The sequence below is a fragment of the Triturus cristatus genome, chromosome 8 (assembly GCF_964204655.1).
Source record: "Triturus cristatus chromosome 8, aTriCri1.1, whole genome shotgun sequence".
Classification (NCBI taxonomy): Eukaryota; Metazoa; Chordata; class Amphibia; order Caudata; family Salamandridae; genus Triturus; species Triturus cristatus.
In genome coordinates, this window is record NC_140591.1 from 292,042,973 (window position 1) to 292,068,627 (window position 25,655).

At 51.8% G+C, this 25,655-nt stretch overlaps 1 protein-coding gene across 1 annotated transcript in view; it reads left to right on the forward strand.

The window, feature by feature from the left end:
• RNF17 (ring finger protein 17) overlaps window positions 1-25,655 on the forward strand; it is a 2,644,767-nt gene that overhangs the window by 1,723,646 nt on the left and 895,466 nt on the right. The window contains exon 26 of the mRNA XM_085621540.1: window positions 7,966-8,087. Within this exon, the coding sequence (XP_085477666.1) occupies window positions 7,966-8,087 (122 nt within the window). The remainder of the gene's footprint in view (window positions 1-7,965; window positions 8,088-25,655) is intronic.

A 25,655-nucleotide genomic window follows, 5' to 3' on the forward strand; every position in this document is an offset into this window, starting at 1 on the left:
ATATCAGGCAAACTTCTCACAATATGCACTATAACCAGCTCTCATCATGTGGTTACGATCATCTATCCCTCTTTAACCGTCTCGCCCCTTTAAGGAAAGAAGGCATATGGTGTGGGCGCAGCTGACATCTATCATCCATAACTTTATGAACCATTGCCAATTATTAGAACAATAAGAAAGTTCAATGCACCTGTGTGTGGCATAGAAAAGCGGGTCGCAGATTTCTGCAACCTTAAATACACAAAATGTCAGGTTGCGAAATTAAGAGCATTTGTGTAGGGGGGAAAAAACAAAACACACATGTTACATAAGTAATACAAATGTCTATTAGTTAGTCATTATCACTTAGCTGCCGTTCCTCTGCCACAGCTGGACTTGAGCATTTCTTGTTCATTTTGCCACTCACATGTTTGGCAAATTTCAAGGCGGATTTGGCGTCCGTGAAAAAATGAGCCGAGCCATCATAGGAAACTTTGAGTTTGGCAGGGTAGAGCAGAGTACGGTATCTGTGCCTGCAATAGGATCTTCTTTGCCGGTAAGAATTCTCTCCTAGCAGCCTGTACCGCCGGGGTGAAGCCCGGGTAGAACGCGATTTGGTTGCCCTGGTGTGTAATTGTGCCCAGCGTGCGAGCCTGCCTCAGCACCACATCCCGATCCTGATAGTTCAATTTTCTCTCGCCAATATAGGCCGTGGAGGAGCTCCCACCGGAGGCCGCGCTCCCAGAGTACGGTGGGCCCTCTCCACCGCAAAGACCGGTGATAGATGCGCTGCGAACAGTTTTCGAAGCAGATCCATCACATAAACTTCCATCTTTGTGATCGCAGTCGTCTCCGGTACTCCCGTAATGCGTAGATTATTTTGACGCGATCTGGCTTCTAAATCCTCATTCTTGACGCGAATTACGTGGAGGAGTTTATCCATCTGAGACACTTGTTCTTTGGTTTCCACCTGAAATTCGTGTAGGTTGGTATGTCTGTTTTCTAAAACATCCAGTCTGTGCTCATGCGGTCCGACCTGTGCTTTCACCGACTCCATCTGCAATGTTAAGGCATCTAATTTGGCATCAATGGTGCGCAAACTCGAATGCACCTCAAGCATGAGTGCACACATGTCTTCACCCTGGTCTTCACGTTGCCCATCCGCGGACCTCCCTGTGGTGGTCTCCGAGTCCGATTCTTGTTGTCTCGTGGACCGACGTTGGTCAAACGTGAGTTTGGGCTGTTTAGAGTCGTGCTTGCCCATGGTAAAGCAGTGCAGGCAGCCTCACCTCGCACCGTAGGTGCTTTGCAGTCAGCACCCCCCCACAGGTGACAGTCTACCCACTACGAGTGCGATTCCTCAAGACCCAGAGTGACCAGGGAACAATAGGGCTCACCAGAGGCTGCCACAAAAATCTGCACAGACTGCTGCACCAACGCTCAGTTGGGGTCTCACCGCCAATCACGAGCAGCAGCCAGAACCTTCCATGGCACCAACTAGCGCACCACCGCCACAAGGTTCACCACATCCGGAGCCCGATTACTGCGGCAGGTACTATGTTTGTCTAGTGGCGCGCCATCTGCACTGCGCTGGCCGCATATGCCTCGGAGCTCCGACACTCCAACCCACGAATCGCCATGGCGCCCAAAATGGTAGCAAGGTATAGCTTGTCAAATTCACTGCTACACAGAAACCTCAAATTACACAGCACAGGTCTTCCAAAGCTGTAACGGGCCGTCCCAGCACACGCAGTAGCTCCCCCAGTACTCCTGCCGCTCCCACCTCGCTGCAATAATGCGGGTACTGCTCCAGTGGAATAACCAAAATATGCATAGTCCACCGACAATGGCGCCCCAGGTGCAATCCAGTATCCACAGTTCGCCCTGCACCTACTTTGTAGCTCAGGCAATGGCTGTGGGCGCAGGTCCGCAAACGTCTACACCTGCCTTCTCAGCGCAGCACATCAGGACTGGATGGCTCCTCCGTCAAGCCACACGCCGACCTTATGGTAGACACTGAAGCAGGCGATGTCACAGCATAGCGCGGATCGTGCCTCACCGCACAAATCGGGTTGCGTCTTCCCCAGATCACCTACAAGCGTCGCAGCTGCTCATCCGTCATGGCCCCTGTCTGCAAGCACAAGCGGGGGGCCTCAGCGCGCCTCCCCACAGGAAACGGCAGCGTCAGCAACAATCGAAGACTTCAGGCCCTCATAGGCCCGCGGCGAGACCACGGCCCAGAGTAGTCAGGGCAGCCGGCATTCGCCTCCAGCCGCAATCCCCCTCAGCTGCCGCGCCGCACCTCGGGGCTCCCAACGCAGCGATCCGGTGGCGAATCGACCCAAACACCGGTCGTAGCCGCAAGTTAGGCACCTTCAGAGACGTGAAGAATGCAGGAGGTTGACTCTGAGTCCAACAGTTAGGATCTCGGCCGGCGGAGCTCTCTCACAGAGCAGCCATTCCGCAGCTCGACAAGCCACGCCCCAGGCAGCTCACCTTAAGGGTGTGTCTGACTTGGGTTGATCCACACCCTCTTGCTTAACTAATTTCCTGCCTGTCCTGGTGCCAAATAAACCTCAGGGGGTGGTCTGGGGGAAGCCGGGTCACATTTTAAAGGCTGCAGAGGCTTTGAAGCTTCTTTCTATGCTGATTTACTAGCCATCCTGCTGGTGGATGTGTAAACACCTCCTGCGAGACCAGGTGTTGTTCCTGACTCTCACCTCCTAGGGGGTCAGAAGTGCTTATGTTGTGGCAGTCGATACTCGGTACCAGTCAGCCAGAACACTAAAGGAGTAATAGGGTTCAGGAAATACCTCTAAGGTATCCTCTGGGTGCATGTATTAATACATCCACCCCTGGAATCATTGTGGGTTTATTCATATGAGGTGTTGGATACCAAACACCTTTGTTTTCAGTGAAGCCATCAGGTAGCTGAGGAACTTGTAATCAACAGTGCTCAATTCATATACTCAAGATGGCTTCCCTGGTTACTTGCAATGTCTAAGAATCTACTTCGACATCACAGTGGCATATCTGCACATGCAGATATGTCCACACATGTAATATAATGCACCCTGCCTTAAAGCTGTAGGAGTGACTTGTATATATCGTGTGCAGTGTCTGCAGGCATAGCACACAGGGTGTGTGCCAAGTTGTGTTTTTACTTTTGTCTGCACCATTCTATGCATTCTGCAATGGCAGTCTGCATGAGTGTGGTGAGGGGTCCCTTAGGATGGCACATTAGCAAACAATTGTACAGTTTTAAGGAAATAGATCTGGCACTGGGGACCTGGATTGCAGGACCCCAGTCCACTTTTGTCAAAATTGCATCAGATACCAGGCAAAAGGTGGGAGTGACTGTCGAGAAGGGGCACTTTCCTACAGTATATTGTTAATCGAGGACACTCAATAGAAGTTAATGGGAACTGGTCACTAACGCTGATACTGAATTGGACACTGATTTCCTTGGGAAGGTAACAGTTTTTTTTGGATCTAGTTGGTCCCTTTGACTGGCTCCCCGCTGGAGTTGGTTGCCTAAAGTACTTCTTAGCAATTACATCCATCCTTGAAGCAACTTTTTTTTGAAATAATTTTTAAGTGTCAAACACTTGTTCGCGGTTGAGTGAAACGTCTTCATTTATTATTTCTTGTAAAAAAATCTATATCTCTGGAAACCTCTACTGGATTATTTTAGTTTTGGCGTCTATAAATTCTTAAAAATATAACCTTTTTAAAAAAATAAATTTCTTGAGTAGTTTTCTTCATCTTCAAATGTTTTTGTGCTGTTTAAATGCTTTACACTTGATCCTTTGTTAAAGTCTGTCTGCACAAAGCCACAGCTACCCAGGGTTGAGCTAAGGTTTGACAATGAAAGCTTGACTGGTCCTAAGAAGGGTTGGTAGTGTCTTACAATTACACCACATAATGCACTCCATTCCCTCCCACCCACCTGTTTTTAACTGTGGGGAGTGTTGGAAGTAAGATCTTCTGTCATGGTTACCCCCACTTTTTGCTTGGTATCAGTATGTTTTGACTAGTCTGACTGGGATCCTGCTAATCAGGAACCCAGTCACTGTGCTTTCTCCCTAAATTGACCATGGTAAGTACTGTGTCCAACTACACTTGGCTACTAGTACCTAGTATATGGTACTAAGGTACCCAGGGCATAGGTACATCAGGGGTCTCCCGTGGGCTGCAGCATGTATTGTGTTCCCCATGGGTGTCCACTCATACTACAGGCCTGCCTTTGCAGCCTGTGTGAGGTGGTGCTAGCTCCTCTCACAGCAGATATAACTTACCTCACATTGGGGGTCACTATACTTAAAACCTATGTCACCCCGTGGCAGACTCTTCAGTCCTAAGGGCAGGGTGCATGGTTAGAAGTGTGAGGGGCCCCTGCAGGAGTAGGACACCCCTACAGACACCGGAGTCGATACTCCAGGCTTTGTAAGTGCAGTGAGCCATTTTAATATATAATAGTGGACATCAGTCAATACGAGATGTCTAACGATATACTAGCTGCACCGAATCCTGTCATGTTTGGTACCAAACAAGTTGGAATCATACCCCAACACTGATTCCAGTGTTGGAAGTATGGTCCCATGTACTGGGGTGCTTATTTGGGATACCCCTTGTACTACTGGTAACATCCTTTCAGGGTCAGATAGCAAACTAGTCGTGCTGTCGTCCAGTTTCAGCCAGTTCTGTGAGCCCTTGGCTCCTGCTCTGGTGCAAAACTAGACAAAAGACATGGGAGTATCTTCCCCTCTGTCTAGCCCCTCCTCTGGGAGGGACCCCTAGGTTGTTCTAACCCTTTCCCTAGGGAATTTAAGGTTCTACCTATGGGTGGTTCCTTAGATTCGTCATGGGCCGAGATTCGAGCCTGAAACCACGTCACTCTTCGACCCTCTGGACACTTGGATTTTGCTGGACATATCCTGGAACCGAGACTGCATCAAGGAAGAATTCTGATGTTCCTGGTCTCGCTGTTCTGCAATTCTTCTTCGTCTGTTCTTCTTCCAGGATCTTCATCAGACCTGTGGGCATCAAAGACACCGAAGTATTCTCCTTTGGAATGAAGAAGTCACTCCCCTGCATCTGCAGGCACCGCAACAAAACTGATAAGTCTGCTGCTCCTGATGTCCCACGGACTTCAAAAGGCATCAACACAGGTGGTGGTTCTACAACCCCCTCGAGGCCTGACCTGTGTCCTCTGCAATTTTGAGGCCAGTATCCTTCTTCGGAGCGGCTGGGACCGAACCAGAGTGCACCGCATTGACTTGCCTTTGCTTGTTGGTCTCTGTATGACAGAGATCTTCAGGCTACAAGAAGATGCAGCCTCTCGTATCTCTTTCTACCAAGTACAGCGACCTCACATCATCCTCGGCTCCGTGGGTCTTTGTTCTTGGTGAGCTGCTTGAGGTCCTCTTGCGACTCCTGTGTCTTTGGCCTGAGGGGCTTCTCCTACTTCAGTGGGCTCCCCTTCTTCCTCGGGTCAGCTCTGACTCTCCAGCTGTTGATGAGTCCCTTGGACCTTGCTGGTCCCAGCGTTGCACCTTCTTCTTTCTCCATTCCAGTTGTCTACCAAGGCTTGTTGGTACTCCCGCCTTACACCGACTACCTAGTCACTGACATCTGACGTGGAACAGCTCGTACACCTCTCCTTGTCTTCCTCAACATCACCTGGTCCTCACTGCTGCAGCAACAAGGTCACAGTCAACACTTTTGAAACGTCCGACTTCAGTGGGCATTGCACTTTCATGCCTCCTGCTGGTCACTCCTGAGCGGCATATACTCTGTCCTCTCTGCTTGCAGGTTCACTTCCAAAATCCACCCTTGGATTCCATCGCACTTCTTTTCCAGAAGCACTTTTCTCCAAGTCTTCCATTGTAGTCTACGGAGGTTTCCGACATAACTTCACCCCTATGCACCTGCCTTCGCTGGTGTAGATAACCTGGTTCCCAGGGCAATCATGGGTGGAGTGGCTTTCCAATCATCTGTCCTCCAGGGGAATTCTTCAGGGTGCTCTGTGAAGGATCCTTCTGCAAAACTACAACCACTACTTCTCCATTGACTTCCATTGGGACGCTCCTGTGTTCTCACTCTGCACACAGCCTCTGTGGGGTTCCTGGGTACTTATCTCGGGTGGTTACTTGTGTCCCTGGCTCCTCTGGGTCTTCTGATCCAAGTCCGGTCCTCCTTTGCAGTTTGCATGCACCTTCCTGATATATGGTTTGGTCTTCCATGGAGATCACTGTATTTTGTGCTACTTACCTTTTTGCAATTTAAGTATTCTTGGTTTATATTGTTAATATCTTCGGATAGGAGATATACCAAAGTGTGAGTGTTGTGTAATAAATAGAAGTATTTTTATATAACACTGTGTGGTTCTCTTTTGTTTAACCTACACTGCATGATTAAACTGGTAAAACAAACTGCTTAACACTCCTTCAATATAAGCCTTAAGGCTGCTCTCAACAGCTAACATTTTGAGAGCTTTCTATGGTTATCAAAGACCACTAAAATCACCGTAAGGGTTGTCTGGATTAGTGCAAGGTGTATCAATTCAATAAGTGCACCATATACTAAGCAAGCCTACCACATGGGGCTGCTTGTTTTGTAATGGCAGAGCTTCAAGACCCCACTGGCACTTTACCGGTAGATTTCAATTTAGCTACAGTCAAGTATATGTATCCTTAATAATCCGAGAAAAAGCTGGTTCATGAGGAATCACTTTTAGATCAGGAGGTAGGTGTTCCTTTTAGGCTGCCTTGTCCAAACTCTATTAATCTCTTTTAACCTCTAGTACACTGGCCTTTTTATTTGAATAATTACGAAGGGTAGCAAATAACTAAATTGTCTTTAATTTTTAGGCATAATAAGTTTTGTGTTCAATATTTAGATAAAAATATCTGAACATTGAATGATTCTTGCAATGTTTATGGTTTTAATTGACTAATAAACTACTTTTATTCATTCATTCAGCTTCATTACCCGAATTTCAGAGAGAAACCTTCCTACCTGAAAGAACCATTGTTCTGTTTTTTTGTACTTCAGAGGCAAATCCCTACTTACAAAAAATATGGCAACTGGTCAGTATGACGTGATGTCCAATCGAGTTTGACAAAAATGCTCCTACCGTGTTTGGGGAAACTCTCATCAAATTGATCCTTGTTACGCATGATTGGTTCTCCAGGTTTGGTGGGCGGTCCTGGACTCGGAATGCTGAGGCAAGGGCCTTTGCCACACTGGTGGGCAGTGCTCCCAACTGCCATTCTCTCTATTATTCTTACTGCCTCCAACTTTACTTTGTCTGTTACGTCTCTGTTGTTCTGTCCTTCCACTTCTATGCATTCAATTCCTCTGCCGTCCCTCCTTCTCCAAAATGCTTCCTCATTGGTAAACTCTTTTTTTACTGCAAAATTGTGCTGCTTTTGTAATTCTTTAGAATGATAGTAATGAACATAATTTGCATTTTTTATTTTGCTGTGAGTTGAAAATCTGAATTTAAATAAAGGCAGTGGAAAGAACCTTTTTTGGATGTGTTAACCTGTAGAGAGAAAGATGTGATTTACAAGGAACAAACATCACCTCTCTTTTTTTGAATGGGGATTAATTGAATTCATGTTTGTGGTGTAGGTTTAAAAGAACTTTATTTTGCCAATTCTTTTTTCTTTTTGTTGTTTATCCTATTTTTTGTTAAGTCAGCCTTGTTTGTTTAAACTATTGACCAAATGTTACAACAATTCAAAGCCAAAAGTACATTTTCTGTGCACCAGTAAATACAAGTAAATAGTGGCCATGTTTATGCAGCTGCATGTGTTCTTGCTTTTATATTTGTGGTTTATGCTTGCAGTAAAAATAAAAAAAAAGACTTTTACACCAGCTTGCCTAGGCTAGGTCTATATGCTTTGCCACTCCTCATTTTTACTGTAATGCTTGAACTTGTGTGTCTTGAAAAAATGCATGTGCTTTTCTATTTCACAGGTATTTTATTTTGATTATGGTAACCAGGAAGAGGTAAATGTTTGTTGCTTGAGAATACTTACAGACGATCTTCTAAAAAAAGTGGGACAGTTGTCTGTGGAAATCTCACTAAAGGATATAAGGTGAGGTTTTGCAATGCAGGCCAACTTTTTAAATAATGGTTGTTCTGTACAGGTTATTGATGGTAGTTTGACATGTACCCAGCACATTGTCCGTATATTGCATCCCTTTCTTCACAGGTTTTGTCTAGACTTAACTACTGATGAAATTTTATTAGGCATCTTGCTCCATGCTTATGTTCAGTAAAAAACATTATTTTAAATACAAGCAAGACTAGAGTTAGAAGAACCTCTATGCTTTGTTTCCCCTCCACAAACCCTGCCTGCATTCTAACTACTCTGATCTACATTTATAGCACATGTTGCCTTGATTTATTCCAACCTTTAGCTTATGCAAATGGCTGTCAACATTTTCTACTTTCTTGGCTTGATAATGAACAAAGTAAACTTGTATGTCCGAGGCATGCGTGCTGTGGATACACATGCTTTGCATACTTCTGACGCCTAGTGTTGGGTCCGGATGTTTGCAAGTTTCTTCTAAGAAGTCTTTTCCAGTCACAAGGTAAAGTGACTCCTCCTTTTGGTGATAGTGCGCATGGGCATCAACTCCGTTGTTGGATTGTTTTTTTTCCGCCATCGGGTTCGGACGTGTATTGCTACGCTCAGATTCGAAACCATCAATCGGAATCCTTGTGGTTTGCAATTCAGTCTACCCTTGTTGGTATTGTTTTCGATCGCGTTATCTTCTGCGTGTCGCAGAGCTTCGGAAAACTTTATTTATCCACAAAAACCTCTGACCACGGCCATCGGGCCTAAATCTTCTCCGGTTTCCACTCGAAGATCCTGCATCCAGTCTTCCGCCGATCGGACGGACGCCATTTCAATTTTATCCTAGGTGCTATTCTAAATACCCGAGCACCGATCTTCATAAGGTTTGTAACCTTTGTCTCTTCCTGGAACATAAAGAGAAAGACTGCGACGCGTGTAGGTCGTTCTGTTAGAAAAAGACTGAGACCGTCACGCTTGACACACAGACATGCAGCAACACTCCTGGTATCTTCGACGAAGAGGCTGAACAAGAAGAGATGGAGGTGTCGGCGGCGGAAGAGGCCTTTTCTGTTCAGGACTCCGATTAGGAGTTGGAGATCAAATTCTAGTCCCATGACGTTCCATCTGGATAGGGTGCCATGAGTAACAAAGCCCCTTTGCCTACGAAACCCACCCCAATCAAGACAAAGACTTCTAGGCCACCACTGCCATCAGCCCGTGGTAGGCACCAAGACTCTCATTCCAACGCCCCGCCTTCCGGCTCGGCCCCGAAACAAAGTGACGCCTTCCGGTTCGGGCTCGAACAGAGATGAAACCCCTCAATGCCGAAACATTCGGCATCGAAAGAGAAAAAGGACAAATCCAGTTTTGCACACAAAGATGCATCAAGATGCCTCGGCATTAGCTGCGCTTTATAAATGTCTGTCAGATGCTCATTTGAAGGCACCGGAGCCTATTCTGGAGAAAACCCAGCACAAGCTGGATCCCCAACCGAGGATAATCCCCATTAACCCTAAAATTTAACACATTACCACTACACCAGATACCACCCTCAAAAAGAAAGATACACTCTAGAAAACGTCTGAAGAAGAAAAAGGACATAGCAACTCGTCCTATTAATATTCCTCCAGCCACTCCACCCTCTCCACCACTACCTGTCATACCACCATCAGACCCATTAGACATTACACCTCCAGGTTCTCCAAACATAGATCCAGATATAGCTGATAATGAAGACAATGATAATCGGCTACCAGACCCATGGGATTACTTTAACATTGATCCACCGGGAGACACAGATCCTGATCTTTATCCAGCCAAACCTTCCCCTCCTGATGATAACTAACACTTATCAAGAGTTAATTGCCAGAGCAGCCACTTATCATGCGGTCACTTTATATAAAGATGACCTAGAAGATTTCCTTTTTGAAACTTTAGGAAATACACACAGAACATCTCAGTCTTTGCCCATGTTAAAGAGCATGATGAGTCATGCAGATGAAATCTTTAAAGATCCGGTTAGGTCATTGTGTGGAAGTGCCCCAAACCCCTACACAAAACCATGACTTACCTCCAGACTCGCCACCATGGTCTCTATTCCTTCTGTTTCCCGATGACGAAAACAGGGGATGTGAGGAAGCTCCCCAAACCCCTACACAAAACCCCAACTGGTCACCATGGTCTCCATTCCTTCTGTGTCCTGATGACGACAACAGGGGCTGAAGAAGAAACCAAACAATAAAAAAGGACTACCGTTAGTTCGCACCGGACGGATGTCAAATCGTGCAACGGATGGGCCAGTCAGGAAGCTGGGTGTGCGGCAGGAGGCCCAATCAACAACCCCAGGTGGAGAGAGACGGAGGAGGCCAGAGCGTAAGATGCCAAAACAGAAGACGCCAATACGGGAGACACTGAGAAGAAGGATCTGCTTCCAGACCGGTCGCGAGACGAGGTGGAGGGGGCAGGCAGTCACTCCCCCGCGGCTCCGATGGGGCCTCCGTTGTTGCCTGCGGCATACCCGCCCTTTCCAGGCCCACACGCGACTTCGGACGAGGTACAGGCCTTCGTGTCGGCCTTGTGCCGTTTGTTTGACCCATCTTGTCCCTCCGGAGTGCCTTCGGGCCCTGCGGACCCGTTGGTGGATCTGCCCCCATGCTGCCACCTTTGGCCTTCCCTACGCCGGCACCATACCGTGCGGCGGCTCCGGCCTCGGCGCCGGATCCAGCCTTGGTGCCGCCTCCAGCGCCAGCCTCGGCGCCGCCACTGACGCCGGACGGCACCGAACCAGGATTAGTCTCTTACTTTCTATTTCTTGGTGGGGAGTTTGTCCCATTTCCCCGGGCGCCTCGTCCTTACCGGCATCTTCAATAACAGGTGGATGAAGGGGAGTACTGGGAGGGGTCTGAAGACCCTCTTGCAGCTCAATGCGAGGATGAGCCTGAATGGGAAGGCGACATGGAGGGTCCAGTGGATCTAGATTTCTCTCCACACCCTGGTACGCTGTCCCCTTCCTCCATGGCTACGAACGAGGGTGGAACTTTTTCAGTGGTGTTGCGTAGGGCGGCTGAGGCTCTTAACCTCGAGCTCCCTTCTGTGCCTATCAGGACCCTTCTCCTGACCGAGGTGCTGCAGCCAGCGTCGTCCTCCGCAGAGCCGCTGCTGCCCTTCAACGAAGCGCTCACTGACATCCTGTTGAGCACCTGGAACAAACCTAACACAGGGGTTTCTGTAGATAAGGGTGTGGCACCCCGCGGTCACCCAGCACCGGGCGACCCCAGCTTTCTCACACAACACCGGACGCCTCAGAGTCTGGTTGTCCAGGCTTCTGCCTCGCCAAGCACATTCCCATCTGCTCCTCTGGACAAGGAATCTAAGAAACTGGAGCAGTTTAGGAAAAAGATTTTCACTTCTGCCAGTTCCGAGTTGCGAGTGGTGAATACTGCGTGCCTGTTGGGCCGCTATTCACATTCTGTGTGGGACACCATGGCACAGGCGCTGCCTCAGTGCCCTGTGGAAGCTCAGGCAGTGCTCTCCCAGGCCATTAATGAAGGGAGAGATGCTGCTAAATTTAGTATCCGTTGTGGGCTTGACACGGCTGATTCCCTCGGAAGGGCGCTTTCCACAATGGTGGCTCTGCGCCGTTACGCTTGGCTCAGAACTACTGGCTTCTCCAGGGATGTCCAGAACACTTTGTTGGACATGCCCTTTGATGGCACACGCCTCTTTGGTGACAAGGCGGATAGCACCCTGGAACGCTTAAAGGACTCTCGGGCTACGGCCCAGTCCTTGAGTCTCGTCACCACGCGTACTCCCTCGGGGTCTGCTTTTAGCTCCTTTTGAGGTCAGGGTCGAGACGCCCAAGCGCGTTCCTTTCCGACCCGCAGGCCTGCACAGCCGTAGTCTCAGTGCAGCAGCGGACGTGGGAACCGCCGTGGTGGGTCCCGAGGACAGCGGGCGGGTCAGTCCACCACCGCATTTGCCGCCGCCACCACACAACCTTCCCAGTCCAGTGTTTCAGGCCCACCAGATGCCAGTGGGTGGCAGGATTCGGAATCTTCTTCCCCACTGGTGCACCATCACCTTGGACAGGTGGGTTCTACAAATAGTCCGAAGGGGCTACTCCCTCCCCTTCGAGTCTACCCCTCCAGCCATGCCACCTCAGTACCACCCCATGTCGGGGTATCACTTCTCCAGCAGGAAGTTGAGGCCCTTTTGGCCAAGGGGGCCATCGAGCGCGTTCGACGGCAGAAGTAGGTTGTGGTTGTTATTCTCACTACTACTTGGTTCCAAAGAAAGACAAGGGCCGTCGTGCTATCTTCGACCTCTGGAATGTCAATCACTTCCTCCAGAAGATGAAGTTCAAGATGCTTACTCTTGCTCAGGTCTTGTCTGCCCTAGACCCGCAAGACTGGCTGGTAGCGTTGGACTTGCAGGATGCTTATTTTCATATCCCCATCCTTCCGGCCCACCGGCATTACCTACGGTTCACGGTAGGCCACGAGCACTTTCAGTTCACCGTGCTCGCTTTCGGCCTTACCAGCGCCCCTCGGGTGTTCACGAAAGTGATGGCAGTGGTCGCAGCTCATCTGGGCAGATCAGGGGTTTCAGTCTTCCCCTATCTCGACGACTGGCTGTTAAAGGCGAGCTCGCACCAGGCAGTTGTCTACCACCTCCAGACTATGGCCAACCTCCTGCATTTGCTGGGGTTTTCCATCAACGTGCCAAAGTCACAACTGATTCCCTCTCAGAAGCTCCTCTTCATCGGAGCGGTTCTGGATATAGAGCAGATCTGAAAGAAACGCGTTAGTTAGATTCCTCACCTTAGAATATACCTCAGGCATCAGGCTGGATCCGGAAAGATTTTTGTAGCAATACCCCTTGCGCGTCGCTAGGCGTTGTCTGCGGCTCCGCGTCCGTCGTCGGCGTCGTGCGCCGGAATGACGTCGTCGGAGTACTTGGACGCCGCCCTCGCGCGCTGACGTCAGTTCTTCTTTTTTCCGTGTTAGTAAGCGCCGATCCGGGAAAACCTTACCCCTAGTCATTTTTTGACCAACTTTTTTTGACTTCTTTTGGTCTATCGACTCGACTCTGGTGCCCGTAGGCTGCCTGGTTTCAAAGCCTGTGACGCCTGTCATCGCCTGATGTCGGTGACGGATCACCATCGCCGGTGCCTTTATTGCCTGGGGGCCGACCATGACGCGGAGTCGTGCCTCGATTGCCAGGCCTTGACGTCGAAAGCTAGGCGGGAGCGGTCCCGTAAGCTTCTCGATCTTCGGCACTCGGCTCCGCGCCGCTCTCGGTCCCGGTCCAGGAGGAGGTCTAAGGACCGATCATGGAGCCGCAGCCATCGTCATCGCTCGTCGGGGTCTTCGGGTAAGTCGAAGCATTCCAAGAAGTCCCAGAGACGACATCGCTCTTCGGACTCCCCTCGCCGGTCGCGCGACTCGGCTGAGGGTCAGGGTTGTCCCACCCCCGCGGCGCCGCAGGAGCAGCGTCCGTCCCCATACCCGCCGGTCCCTGGGACTGACGCGACTCCGGCGGAGGTCAGTGCCTTCCTCTCGGCCATGAGGGGCCTGGCTCCGCCGTCGACGCCTGTCGGCACGCCTTCGGGCCCAGCAGGTTCGACTGGGCGACCTCGCTTGCCGGCGGCTCAGGCCCCGGCGCCATCGACAGCTCCGGCCCCGACGCCGAAGGTCACCGAGGGATCCAGGCCTGGATCTCGGTCGGCGCCGGTCGACCTCACGACGCCTCCTCCGCCGGCGCCGACACCGGTTCCACCCCCGACGCCGTCCCCGGACGACGACGTTCCCCCAGTTTAGCCCCGGGCCCGACGCGGCACCGCTACCGGCGCCGATTGGTGAACGCTTCATCTACTGCCCGGCTCCGATCATTCCTCCTGTTTATCGGGAATCGGATGACGAGGGCGACTGGGAGGGGTCTGAAGACCCTATGGCCGCTCAGGTCCAACTTTCTCAGGACTGGGCAGAGGAATTGGGGGATGCCAGCGGTCTGGATACCTCCCCGGACGCTGGTTTCATCTCTCCTCTGACTATGGCCTCGAAAGAGGGTGCGGCCTTTTCAGTGGTGCTGCGCAAGGCGGCCGAAGCCCTAGGGCTGGAGTTGCCTGCTGTGGCCGTGAGGACTAACGTCCTCACAGAGGTCCTTCAACCGACAGCAAGCTCCACTGAGCCTCTGCTGCAGTTTAATGAGGCCCTCATTGACGTTCTGCAGGGCACTTGGTCCAAGCCCTCCACAGTCCCTCCTGTGGACCGGAATGTTGCCCGGCGCCACTGCCCTGCTCCGGGCGACCCCAGTTTCCTCTCCCAACACCCCACCCCGAGAGTCTGGTTATCCAGGCCTCAACCTCCCAATCCTCCGTCCCGTCCGCTCCTCGCCCCAGCAAGTCGTCTCCGATCATTCCTCCTGTTTATCGGGAATCGGATGGCGAGGGCGACTGGGAGGGGTCTGAAGACCCTATGGCCGCTCAGGTCCAACTTTCTCAGGACTGGGCAGAGGAATTGGGGGATGCCAGCGGTCTGGATACCTCCCCGGACGCTGGTTTCATCTCTCCTCTGACTATGGCCTCGAAAGAGGGTGCGGCCTTTTCAGTGGTGCTGCGCAAGGCGGCCGAAGCCCTAGGGCTGGAGTTGCCTGCTGTGGCCGTGAGGACTAACGTCCTCACAGAGGTCCTTCAACCGACAGCAAGCTCCACTGAGCCTCTGCTGCAGTTTAATGAGGCCCTCATTGATGTTCTGCAGGGCACTTGGTCCAAGCCCTCCACAGTCCCTCCTGTGGACCGGAATGTTGCCCGGCGCCACTGCCCTGCTCCGGGCGACCCCAGTTTCCTCTCCCAACACCCCACCCCGAGAGTCTGGTTATCCAGGCCTCAACCTCCCAATCCTCCGTCCCGTCCGCTCCTCCGGATCGGGAATCCAAGAGGTTGGAACAGTTTGGCAAGAAACTGTTCTCGTCCCTGAGTTTGGGGCTGCGGTCTTTAAATACCGCTTGCCTTTTGGACCGTTATTCCCACTCTCTGTGGGATACGGTGGAGGACGTGCTGCCCTCGTGTCCGGTGGAGGCCCGGACACGACTCACTCAAGCACGGCACGCCATACGGTGTGGACTTGACACCACTGACTCGCTGTGTCGGGCGATTTCCACCACGGTGGTGCTTCGGCGTCACGCCTGGCTGAGGTCCACGTCATTTTCGGGGGATGTCCAGAGTTCCCTCATGGACATGCCCTTTGATGGCACTCGCCTTTTTAGTGAGAAGGCGGACGGTGCGCTTGCTCAGTTCAAGGACTCCTGGGCCACGGCCAAGTCCTTGGGTCTTTCGGCACGCGGCCGCAAACTTCCGCCTTTCGTGGCCAAGGAAGGGGCGCCTCCTCACGTCCGCCCAGCTACCGGCCGCAGAACCAACCTGCACGCGGTCGCGGATTCCGCCGAGGCGGTACTGGAGGTCAATGTGCTGGTCAGTCCACATCCACCCCGGCAGCATCCGCCTCATAGCCTTCCTAGTTCAAGCTTTCAGGCCCATTCAACGCCAGTGGGCGGCAGGGTTCGCCATCACCTGCTCCACTGGCGCTCCATCACGTCGGACAGGTGAGTGCTGCAAATCGTCCGAAGGGGCTACTCCCTCCCCTTCGAGACGACCCCTCCAGCCATGCCACCGCTGAACCACCGTATGTCGGGGGATCATTTGCATCTTCTACGAGAGGAAGTTTCGGCCCTCTTGGCCAAAGAGGCCGTCGAGCGCGTTCCTGGTCCAGAAGTAGGTCGTGGTTGTTATTCCCACTACTTTCTGGTTCACAAGAAGGGCAAAGGGGGCCTATGTCGATCTTGGACCTCAGGAGCGTCAACGCCTTCCTCCGGAAGGACCGGTTCAAGATGCTCACTTTAGCTCAGGTTCTGGCTGCCCTAGACCCTGGAGACTGGATGGTAGAGTTGGACTTGCAGGACGCTTATTTCCACATCCCCGTCCTTCCGGCCCACCGGCGTTACCTGCGGTTCACGGTGGGTCAGGAGCACTTTCAGTTCACCGTGCTCCCCTTCGGCCTCACCAGTGCCCCTCGGGTGTTCACGAAAGTGATGGCGGTGGTCGCAGCTCATCTGCGCCGATCAGGGGTTCCAGTCTTCCCCTAGCTCGACGACTGGCTGTTAAAGGCGGGCTCGCCCCAGCAAGTCGTCTCCCACCTCTAGACTACGGCCGACCTCCTGCACTCACTGGGGTTCTCCATCAATGTGCCAAAGTCGCACCCGAGTCCCTCCCAGAAACTCCTTTTCATTGGGGCGGTTCTCGATTCGGCGCAGTTCCGGGTCTATCCGGCGGAACAGCGGGTCCGGGACATTCAGGCCCTGATTTCCATCTTCCGGCCTCTGTCCTGGGTTTCGGTCAGGTTGGTGCTGCGGCTTCTGGGGCTGATGGCCTCCTGCATCCTGTTGGTACCTCACTCTAGGTGGCGGATATGGGCTCTGCAGTGGGACCTGAAGTTTCAGTGGGCCCAGCATCGAGGCAACCTGTCCGACCATGTCTTGATCTCGGAGGGCACTGCGAACCAGCTGCAGTGGTGGCTCACGAATCGCGATTGGGTCAGGGCAGATCCCTCTCCCTACCCCAACCGGAGCATGTCGTAGTGACGGATGCGTCCCTCCTGGGATGGGGGGGTGTAGGAGAGTAGCTTTCTATGTTCACCCCCACTTTTTGCTTTTGCTTTACTGGTTTTCGAGTTAGATGTGGCTTAGATGTGGCTGTGGGCCTGCTAATCAGACCCACAGCCCTGCTGTTCTCTGTCTAAATTAATACTATGTACTCTAGGTGCATAACCCAATTGGATAGGATCACCTTATTGGCCCCTGTACAGTGTACCTTAGGTACCCAGGGCATAGGTGTACCCTAGGCCTACCAGGGGCTGCAGCATGTATTGTGCCACCCCTGGCCTGGCCTTCCATTATGACACAACTGGCTGATCACTCAGCTGGGGCAAGGTCATGTAATCACTCCTTGCTTAGGTGTAGTATTCCTATACCTATCTTACATATAGACATATGTGTACCTATCAGCCACTCCTATGGCAGGCCTTAACGATCCTGGAGGCAGAGTGCTTGGTAATATGTGAGATGGTGCTCTAGCATGAGCTGAGCCTGTCTGCAGCTTTCGGAACCATGTCCTTATAGCTGTTCTATGATATAGCCTACCATATACTCTTAAAGTGCCTTATAATCTTCAACGGTTATGGTAACTATGGTTTGGCTTTATCAAAGCATGTCGTGTAAGGTGTCTAACACTTTCGAATAATACCCCCATCCCATTTCTGGGGATGAGGATATTATCCCTCCCTTCTAGAGGGAGAAGACATGTTGAAACCTACTTACCCGGTTAAAGTTAACCAGAGCCCCAGCATCACAAAATGGATGCTGCTGCCACGACACAAGCCTGACCTCCTGCTGCTGGGAGTGATCCCGAAACGGTAGGCTTGGACAATAGGTTTCCTGCCTTGGGAGGTGCGAGCACCACCCCAGACAGGCCTTAGTGTATTGGGGCAGGGAGGGATGAATAGAATGAGACATGCCTGGGGCACACAAGGTGTCCCGTGCATAGTCCAGTTCAAACGGGTGCTGGGGCACTCCAGCCCCAGTCCTGGCGCGAAACTGGACAAAGGGAAGGGGGTGTAACCACCCCCCTCCCAGGTCCCACCCATAAGGTGTGACCTAGCAGGTATCCCAGCCCCCCAGATTAGTATAAGAGTGGGAGTTGGGCCTCAAGATTTTAGATTATCCTGAACCTGCAACTTGAACAGAAACTCTGGACCTTCGACATTCGACGAAAGAAGAAGACTGAAGAATCTCCCTTGTGGCCAAGGAGTGGCTACCCTGTGCAAACAGGCACCATCAAGAGACTACCCTTTGCTTTGCTCCAGTTCTACGAGGGACCGACTGCAGAGCCCGACCAGAGCCTTGACTTCCAGACTTCTCCGACCCTGATCCACATCCACAGCCGTGCTGAGATCCGTGGAGGCGACGAGAGACGTGGGACCGGCTACCTGGGAAAAGTGGCTAGTATCTTCAAGCGCAGCTTCTGAGGCACCCTCGAAGTTGTGCACCGGGGATTGAGAAGCCCCAACCACCATCTGCACCGAAGATCAGCCCCCCACACTCCACGAGTCCTGCGTGGGGCCCTTCTGCATTTTCCTGCTTGCCGCGTCTGTCCGGTTGCTTGCCCGCTGGCTAGTGGCCTTTGTGACGACGCACCCTGAAATCTTCAGCGCTGGTCTGGCTCCTCCAGACTGGCTCCCGCTTCTCTGCAAAGAAGAAGCACCCCAGACCTTCCTGGTCTGCACCAGAAGCAAGTCCTCCGTTCTTCGTGGGTTCCGCTTGCCAAGGCTTGGTGAGTCCTAGTCCAACTTCGACGCCGCCGACAGCAAGAGCCTTCGTGGGACAGCTCGCCTCCTGGTCCTGGTCGTCCTCGACGTTCCCTGGTCCTCGTGGCTGCAGCGACAAGCTTCACCTTCACCTGCAATCTTCACGACATCGCCTGGTTCCTTCCTGGTTCCACATGGTCACTGGCTAGTGACCTTGACTCTGTCCCCTCTGCTTGCAGGTATCCTTTCTTCCTGATCCCAGCCTTGGGATCCACCGGACACTCTTCACTGACTGCCTGTCAGCATCTTTCTTCAGGCATCCATAGGAGTCGACGACGAAACCCGACGCAACTTCACACCTATGCACCCGCAGCCTGTGGGCTAGGTAACTTGGGTACTCCGGTGCTCATCAGGGTAGTGACTATCCTAGTGTCTAGTTTTCCAGTCTCGACTTCCTAGCTACTCCGGAAGTGTCCTAAATCTATTTAATTCAAAACTGTACTATTTCTATCGATTATACGCATTACGCGTGAGTGTTTCCACTCTGCACCTGAATCCTGTGGGCCTCCCACTCCCTAACCTTTGGTAGTGTAGTGTAGCCCCAGCGATTCCCTAGGCCTAGGCCTATCCTATTTCCGTGACAGTGGTCCTTATACCACTTACTTAGTATATGGTTTGCGTGGCCCCTAGGGCCTAACTGTATTACTTACCTGTGTGACTTAATGTATGCATAAATAAGACTGTGTTGTACTTACCTCGAATCTCATAAAGAGTGCTGAGGGTTTGACTAGAATAAATACACTTTATTTTATATATATATCTGTTGTGGTGTCCTTTCATTTGGTATTCAAGGGATTATATATGGTATCAAAGCTGGCTTCACATGCCATTCAGAGTTTAGCCTAGGACTGCTCTTGTCCATGCTACCACTAGGATAGCTGGTCTATAAGGTTGACTTTATAACCAATCACCATAAGGGTATTTGGACTGATATAAGGTGTACACTAGAACTAGTGACATCATACATCAGGCCAACTTCTCACAAGGTTGTCCTCCGAACACGTCCTTCTTTTCTTCCTAAAGTCGTGACTCCCTTTGACATCGGACAATCTGTCACTCTGCCCACCTTCTTTCCGCCTCCGCATCCTTCAAAAGATGAAGAGAGGCTCCATCGTCTGGACCCAAAACGTGCGCTGTCCTTTTATTTGGACCGCACAAAACAGTTCCGGGTGGACGACCAACTTTTTGTTGGATATGTAGGTGCGAAGAAGGGTAAAGCTGTGCACAAGCGGACATCTCGCGATGGGTCGTGTTGTGTATTAAACTCTGCTATTCCTTGGCGAAAAAGGTCCCTCCTGTTGAGCTGAGAGCCCATTCCACCCGGGCCACAGCGGCAACAACTGCCCTGGGACGGGGAGTCCCCTTGCAGGACATCTGTCAGGCGACGACGTGGGCTTAACTGCACACGTTCGCCAAGCACTATTGTCTGGACAGCCAAGTCCGGAGAGATAGCAACTTTGGCCGTTCTGTTCTCTAGAAATTTCTGGTGTGATCTTGGTTCGCAGGCCCACCTCCGGGGTTGGTATTGCTGGGGTATGTATTCTAAGGTGAGGAATCTAACTAACGTGTTACTTTCAGATGAACAAGTTACTTAGCTTCGGTAACGATGTATCTGTAAGAAACATTAGTTAGTTAGATTCCTCACCGACCCACCCAGCCTCCCCGTTCTGCAAACCGACATCTAGGGTTAAGGTTCTCCCTTTCAGGGCCCTAGATTTTTTGGCACCAGTGTCGGTCTCTTGCATGGCTCAGCATCCCTGGCGCGGAAAGCTATGTATAAGAACTGACGTCAGCGCGCGAGGGCGGCGTCTAAGTACTCCGTCATTCCGGCGCACGACGCAGACGACGGATGCGGAGCCGCAGACGACGCCTAGCGACGCGCAAGGGGTATTGCTAGAAAAATCTTTCCGGATCCAGCCTGACGCCTGGGGATATTCTAAGGTGAGGAATCTAACTAACTAATGTTTCTTACAGATACATCGTTACCGAAGGTAAGTAACTTGTTCTTTCGGGTTTATCCTCCCGAACAGCGAGTCGGGACATTCGGGCTATGATTCCGATCTTTCGGTCCTGGTCCTGGATTTCGGTCAGGAAGACCCTGAGCCTGCCGGGCCTCATGGCCTCCTGCATCCTGCTGATCTGTCATGCCAGATGGCATATGCGAGCTCTGCAGTAGAACCTGAAGTTCCAGTGGACGCAGCATTGGGGAAACCTGTTCGACTACGTTCAGATCTCGGAGGGCACTGCACAGGACTTGCAGTGCTGGCTCAAGGACCAGCATTGGGTCAGCGGTGGATCCCTCTCCCTTCCCCAACCGGAGCACACAGTAGTGACGGACACGTCCCTCCTGGGATGGGGCGGCCACATGGGAGAGGCGGAGATCAGAGGCCTCTGGTCTCCGGCGGAGTCCAAGCTCCATATCAACCTTTTGGAGTACCAGGCGATCCTACTTGCACTGAAAGCATTCCTTTCCTCTGTCAAGGGGAGAGTAGTGCAGGTGGGGTGGGGTAGTGGACCCCATGTCAGGATGCTCTACGTCTCTGGACGTGGCTGGAACGTCAAGGCATTTCCTTGGTGGTTTAACACCTGGCAGGTACCCTGAACGCCAGGGCGGACAAACTCAGTCGCAGGTGCATGTTGGATCACGAATGGCGTCTTCACTCAGAGGTGGCACAAGGTCTCTTTCAGCACTGGGGAGAACCTTGGTTAGATCTATTTGCCACTAAAGAGAACACGCAATGTCAGCAGTTTTGCGCGTTGGAGTTTCCAAGGCGGCACTCGCTCTGAGACGGTTTTCGTCGCAAATGGAGTTGCAGTCTATTGTACCCCTTTCTGCCTATACCACTTCTGCCCAGAGTGCTGAAGAAGATCAGACGTGAGTGGGCCCAAGTCATTCTTGTGGCACCCGACTGGGTTCAAAGAGTTTGGTATCCCGAGCTCCTCAGTATGAGCATGGACCCCCCCGATCAGACTGCCTCTTTGGAAGGATCTCCTGTTGCAGAAACAGGGGAAGGTCCTCCACGCGAACCTGTTGAGCCTCCACCTCCTTGTGTGGAGATTGAGCGGCGACAGCTGATTCCATTTGACTTGTCTCCCGAAGTCTGTAGTGTGATTCTGGCAGCCAGGCGTCCCTCCACTAAAACTGTATACGCCTGTTGGTGGAAAAAATTTGTGGCATGGAGCACAGCGAAATCTGTAGATCGGGCAAACTGTCACTCTGCCCACTTTCTTTCCGCCTCCGCACCCTTCAAGAGAAGAGGAGAGGCTCCACCGTCTGGACCCAAAACGTGCGCTTTCGTTCTATCTCAACCGCACACAAGAGTTCCGGGATGACTGGCTCTTTGTTGGCTATGTGGGCGCCAAGAGAGGCCGGGCTGTACACAAGCGGACTATCTCCCGATGGGCTGTCTTGTACATTAAAGCCTGTTACTCTCTGGCTAAAAAGGAACCTCCGGTTGCGCTACGCGCCCATTCTACCAGGGCGACACCTACTACTACAGCATTGGAACGCAGTGTCCCTCTGCAAGACATCTGTCAGGCGGTCACATGTGCCTCGTTGCATACTTTCACTAAGCACTATTGTCTTGACAGTCAGGTCCGGAGAGACGGCTTCTTTGGCTGTTCAGTTCTCCGTGACTTTCTGGTGTAATCTCACTTCGCAGACCTTCCACCAGGGTTGGTATTGCTTGGGTATGTATTCTAAGGTAAGGAATCTATCACTAATGTGTCTCTTTCAGATGCACAAGTTACTTACTTGTGTAACGATCTATCTGTAAGAGACATTAGTTAGTGATAGATTCCTTACCGCCCGCCCATCCTCCCCGTTCTGCGAACTGTTCTCTAGGGTTCAGGTCATCCCTTTCAGGGCCCTAGTTCTATTGCACCAGTAGTCTGTCTCTGGCATGGCTCTGCGCTCCTGGCGCAGAAACGTTGTGTACGGATCTGATGTCAGCACGCGTGGGCGCGTCCAAGTAGCTCTGATGACTGCATCTCGGCGGCTACGACAATAGCGACGTACGCGGAGCTGTACGACGCCGCCTACCGACACGCAGGGGTACTGCTGACGAAAACTTTCCGGATCCAGTCTGATGCCTGGGGATACTCTAAGGTAAGGAATCTATCACTAACTAATGTCTCTTACAGATATATCGTTACACTTTGCACATGTATCTCTCACAAATCCTCACCCATTCCACCACCAGGCGCTGCATTCCATAACACGATAAACGCATTGTGGTGGTAATTACACACAACAAGGAAACACTTCCCACGGAGGCTCAAACCAATACTCTTCCTATCACACACCCTGCTTGGTGTAGGTTACTATAAATGTGGGTAAGCTCTTCAATGCCCCACAAAGGGATTTCAAGCGCTAGAGAAATGCTACAATGCAATGCAATACTATTAATTGGAAGTTTTAAAGCACAGCTGTCCCTGAATTACAAATCTGCCTGAACGAGCTACAGCAAGTGGGAGAATTAAAGTGCAAGTGAGAAACTGGAGATGAGAAAGAAAGAGGTCGTTAAAGAGGGAGGAAGATTGTGAGGACAAGTAGGAGCTTAGACCAGGTTTTAGGAATTCATTTTTGTAAAGATTGATTCCCTAAAACACCGGGTGACCATTTAATGTAAATGGACACACTGCACTCAAATACTATTGAGATGGTGTTGTGCTGATGCTAAGGTGGTGTTGTGGTATGCCTTTGTTCAAGGCATGTGGGCTGCTGAATTCATATCTGTGCATAGATCGCCGCCTAGTGTTGGGTCCGGATGCACGTTGTTGTCCTGGAAGAGTCTTCGAAGTATCACGAGATAGGTGACTCCTCCCCTGGACTACAGTGCGCATGGGCATCCTCTCCATCCTTCGATTGTTTTTTTTCTGCCATTGGGTTCGGATGTGCTTATCTCAAGTTAGGAAAATTTAGTTTAAGGCCAAAAGGCCTTTAGTTTTCGTCGGTACTGTTCCCGCTCGGTATCGACTGCTTTCTTGCTTAGTTAGAAACTTCTTCCAGTTTTTCGGATCCGTTTAATCCGAACATCGACCTTACATTGACGATGGATTTGAGGACCCCATTCAAACGGTGTCCTGTATGCCACGCCAAATACCCACACATCGACGTCCACCCGGTATGCAACAAATGTCTCTCGCCGGATCACGACGAATCGAAATGTATGGCCTGTGCCCGATTCCGATCCAAGAAGACTCTCCGGAATCGAAGGGCAGCGAGATTAGAAGCGCAGCAATCGGCACCGGCCCCAGCCAACATCTTCAGCACCGAGGACGAAGATGTTGAGAGCGTGGAAGAAGTAAACTCCAGCCCCGCTTCCGAACACGATTCCCGATCGGAGGACGCCGATGAAGCGCTTTTTCACAGGGAAGAAGCCGTCGACGAGGTAGGAGACTACGATGAGGCCTTTGGGGCCGAGGAAGATAGCTCTGGTGAAGAGCCAGGCCTACCCGTCGAAACGGAGGCCATCAAAGTGCGTCATTCTACGGCTCCGGTCAAGGGATCGCCTTCGGGCCTTACCCGAGATCAATCCAAAAGTTCTTCGGCCCCGCCTTCGGGCCTGGCCTCGAACATCCAGCATGAGCCATTATCACCGAAAAAGACTGGTTTCCCTTCAATGAAACCGAAACCAATCGTCGCACCAGTTCCACCGAAACCAAAAGTGAAACTGGCAGTGGTCGGCTCGAAGTCCTCGAAGACCTCCACTCCTTCGACGCCAGCACAGACCATCGGCTCCGAACGCACTAAGAGGGATTTCGGCGCCGAACTTGCTGCAGCAGATATCGGTACCGACCCGAAAAGGAAGGCCATCGGTCCCACAAAAGCGCCTCGGCCCCTGGCACCGAAACAGTCGGCCCCGACCACCAAAGTCAAAATGGCCGCTCCATCTGAGTCCACTTCCAAAACAGCGACACGCGCCAAGTCATCGGCTCCGACGACCGCTGATACCTCTCCTCGGATCGATGACCATGTGGCTCCGAAGCAGTCGACGCCTACCTCTACGGAACCCCTCGGCACCAAAGAACCTTCGGCGTTCTCGGTGCGGCAGGTCGCGGCGTCGTTGCAACGCATCAGGGAACAGGCAGCCCTCCGGTCCACGTCGGGCCCCGACCCGAACAAGGCTCCAAAGGCACCCTCGGCACCAACCAACATCACTTTTGGTTTGCCGCCATCCACGGCGCCGAAGATGTTCGAGATCCGAACACGTGTCCGCCAGACAAAGTCCCCATCTACTGGACACTCTCCTACTGAGCCTTCACAGTCTCAATTAATCGACGCCGACACTGGCAGACTCATACTCAGAAAACGGAAGGTCACGCCAGAGCAGGCCTTGGACTCCTACAGAATCCCTCTGAAGCAGAAACTGCCAGCAGAGTCGGAGCCGGTTCTATACGAACGCTTGCACACCTCCTATCAGGATCCCCAGTCCTTTTCTCCTACGCCCTCCGACACGGACGCAATGGAGGATTACATAGGTGATGATACCACCTACCCTAGGGATATCGATCCTGAAGAACAGCAGGACCCAGATCAAGCTTGGGATGACCCTACAGACCAGGGTGCCGCAACAGATACCCAGGACACGCAGATTTACGGCGCAAAACCATCTCCCACAGAGGACACTGCCGCCTTCAATGCCCTCATAGAACGTGCTGCAGCCAATCATGGAGTACAACTCCACTCGGACACAGTTGAGGAAGACTTCTTAGTGGACACTTTCGCCTCCTCCGAGCGCACTGTCAAAACTTTGCCCATGTTGAAAGGTGTTCTCAAGCCTGCAAAGGACATTTTCAAGGAAACAACCAGGGCACGGGTGCTAAACCCCAGGATTGAAAAAAAATACAAACCTGCGCCCGGGGACCCTATGTACATTAGAGGTCAGTTACCTCTGGACTCCATGGTGGTTGCTAACGCTCGCAAACGAGCCCACTCGCAAACAACAGGTGATGCTCCTCCCCCAGACAAGGAGTCCAAAGTGCTGGAAACCTCAGGCAAGAGAATTGCAGCTCAGGCAGCAAACATCTGGCGCATCGCCAATACACAGGCCCTCCTGGCTCGCTATGATCGTTCACACTATGACACGCTAGAGTCACTACTCCAGCATCTGCCAGACGAATACAAAGAGGCAGCGGAGCTCCTCATCAGAGAGGGACAACT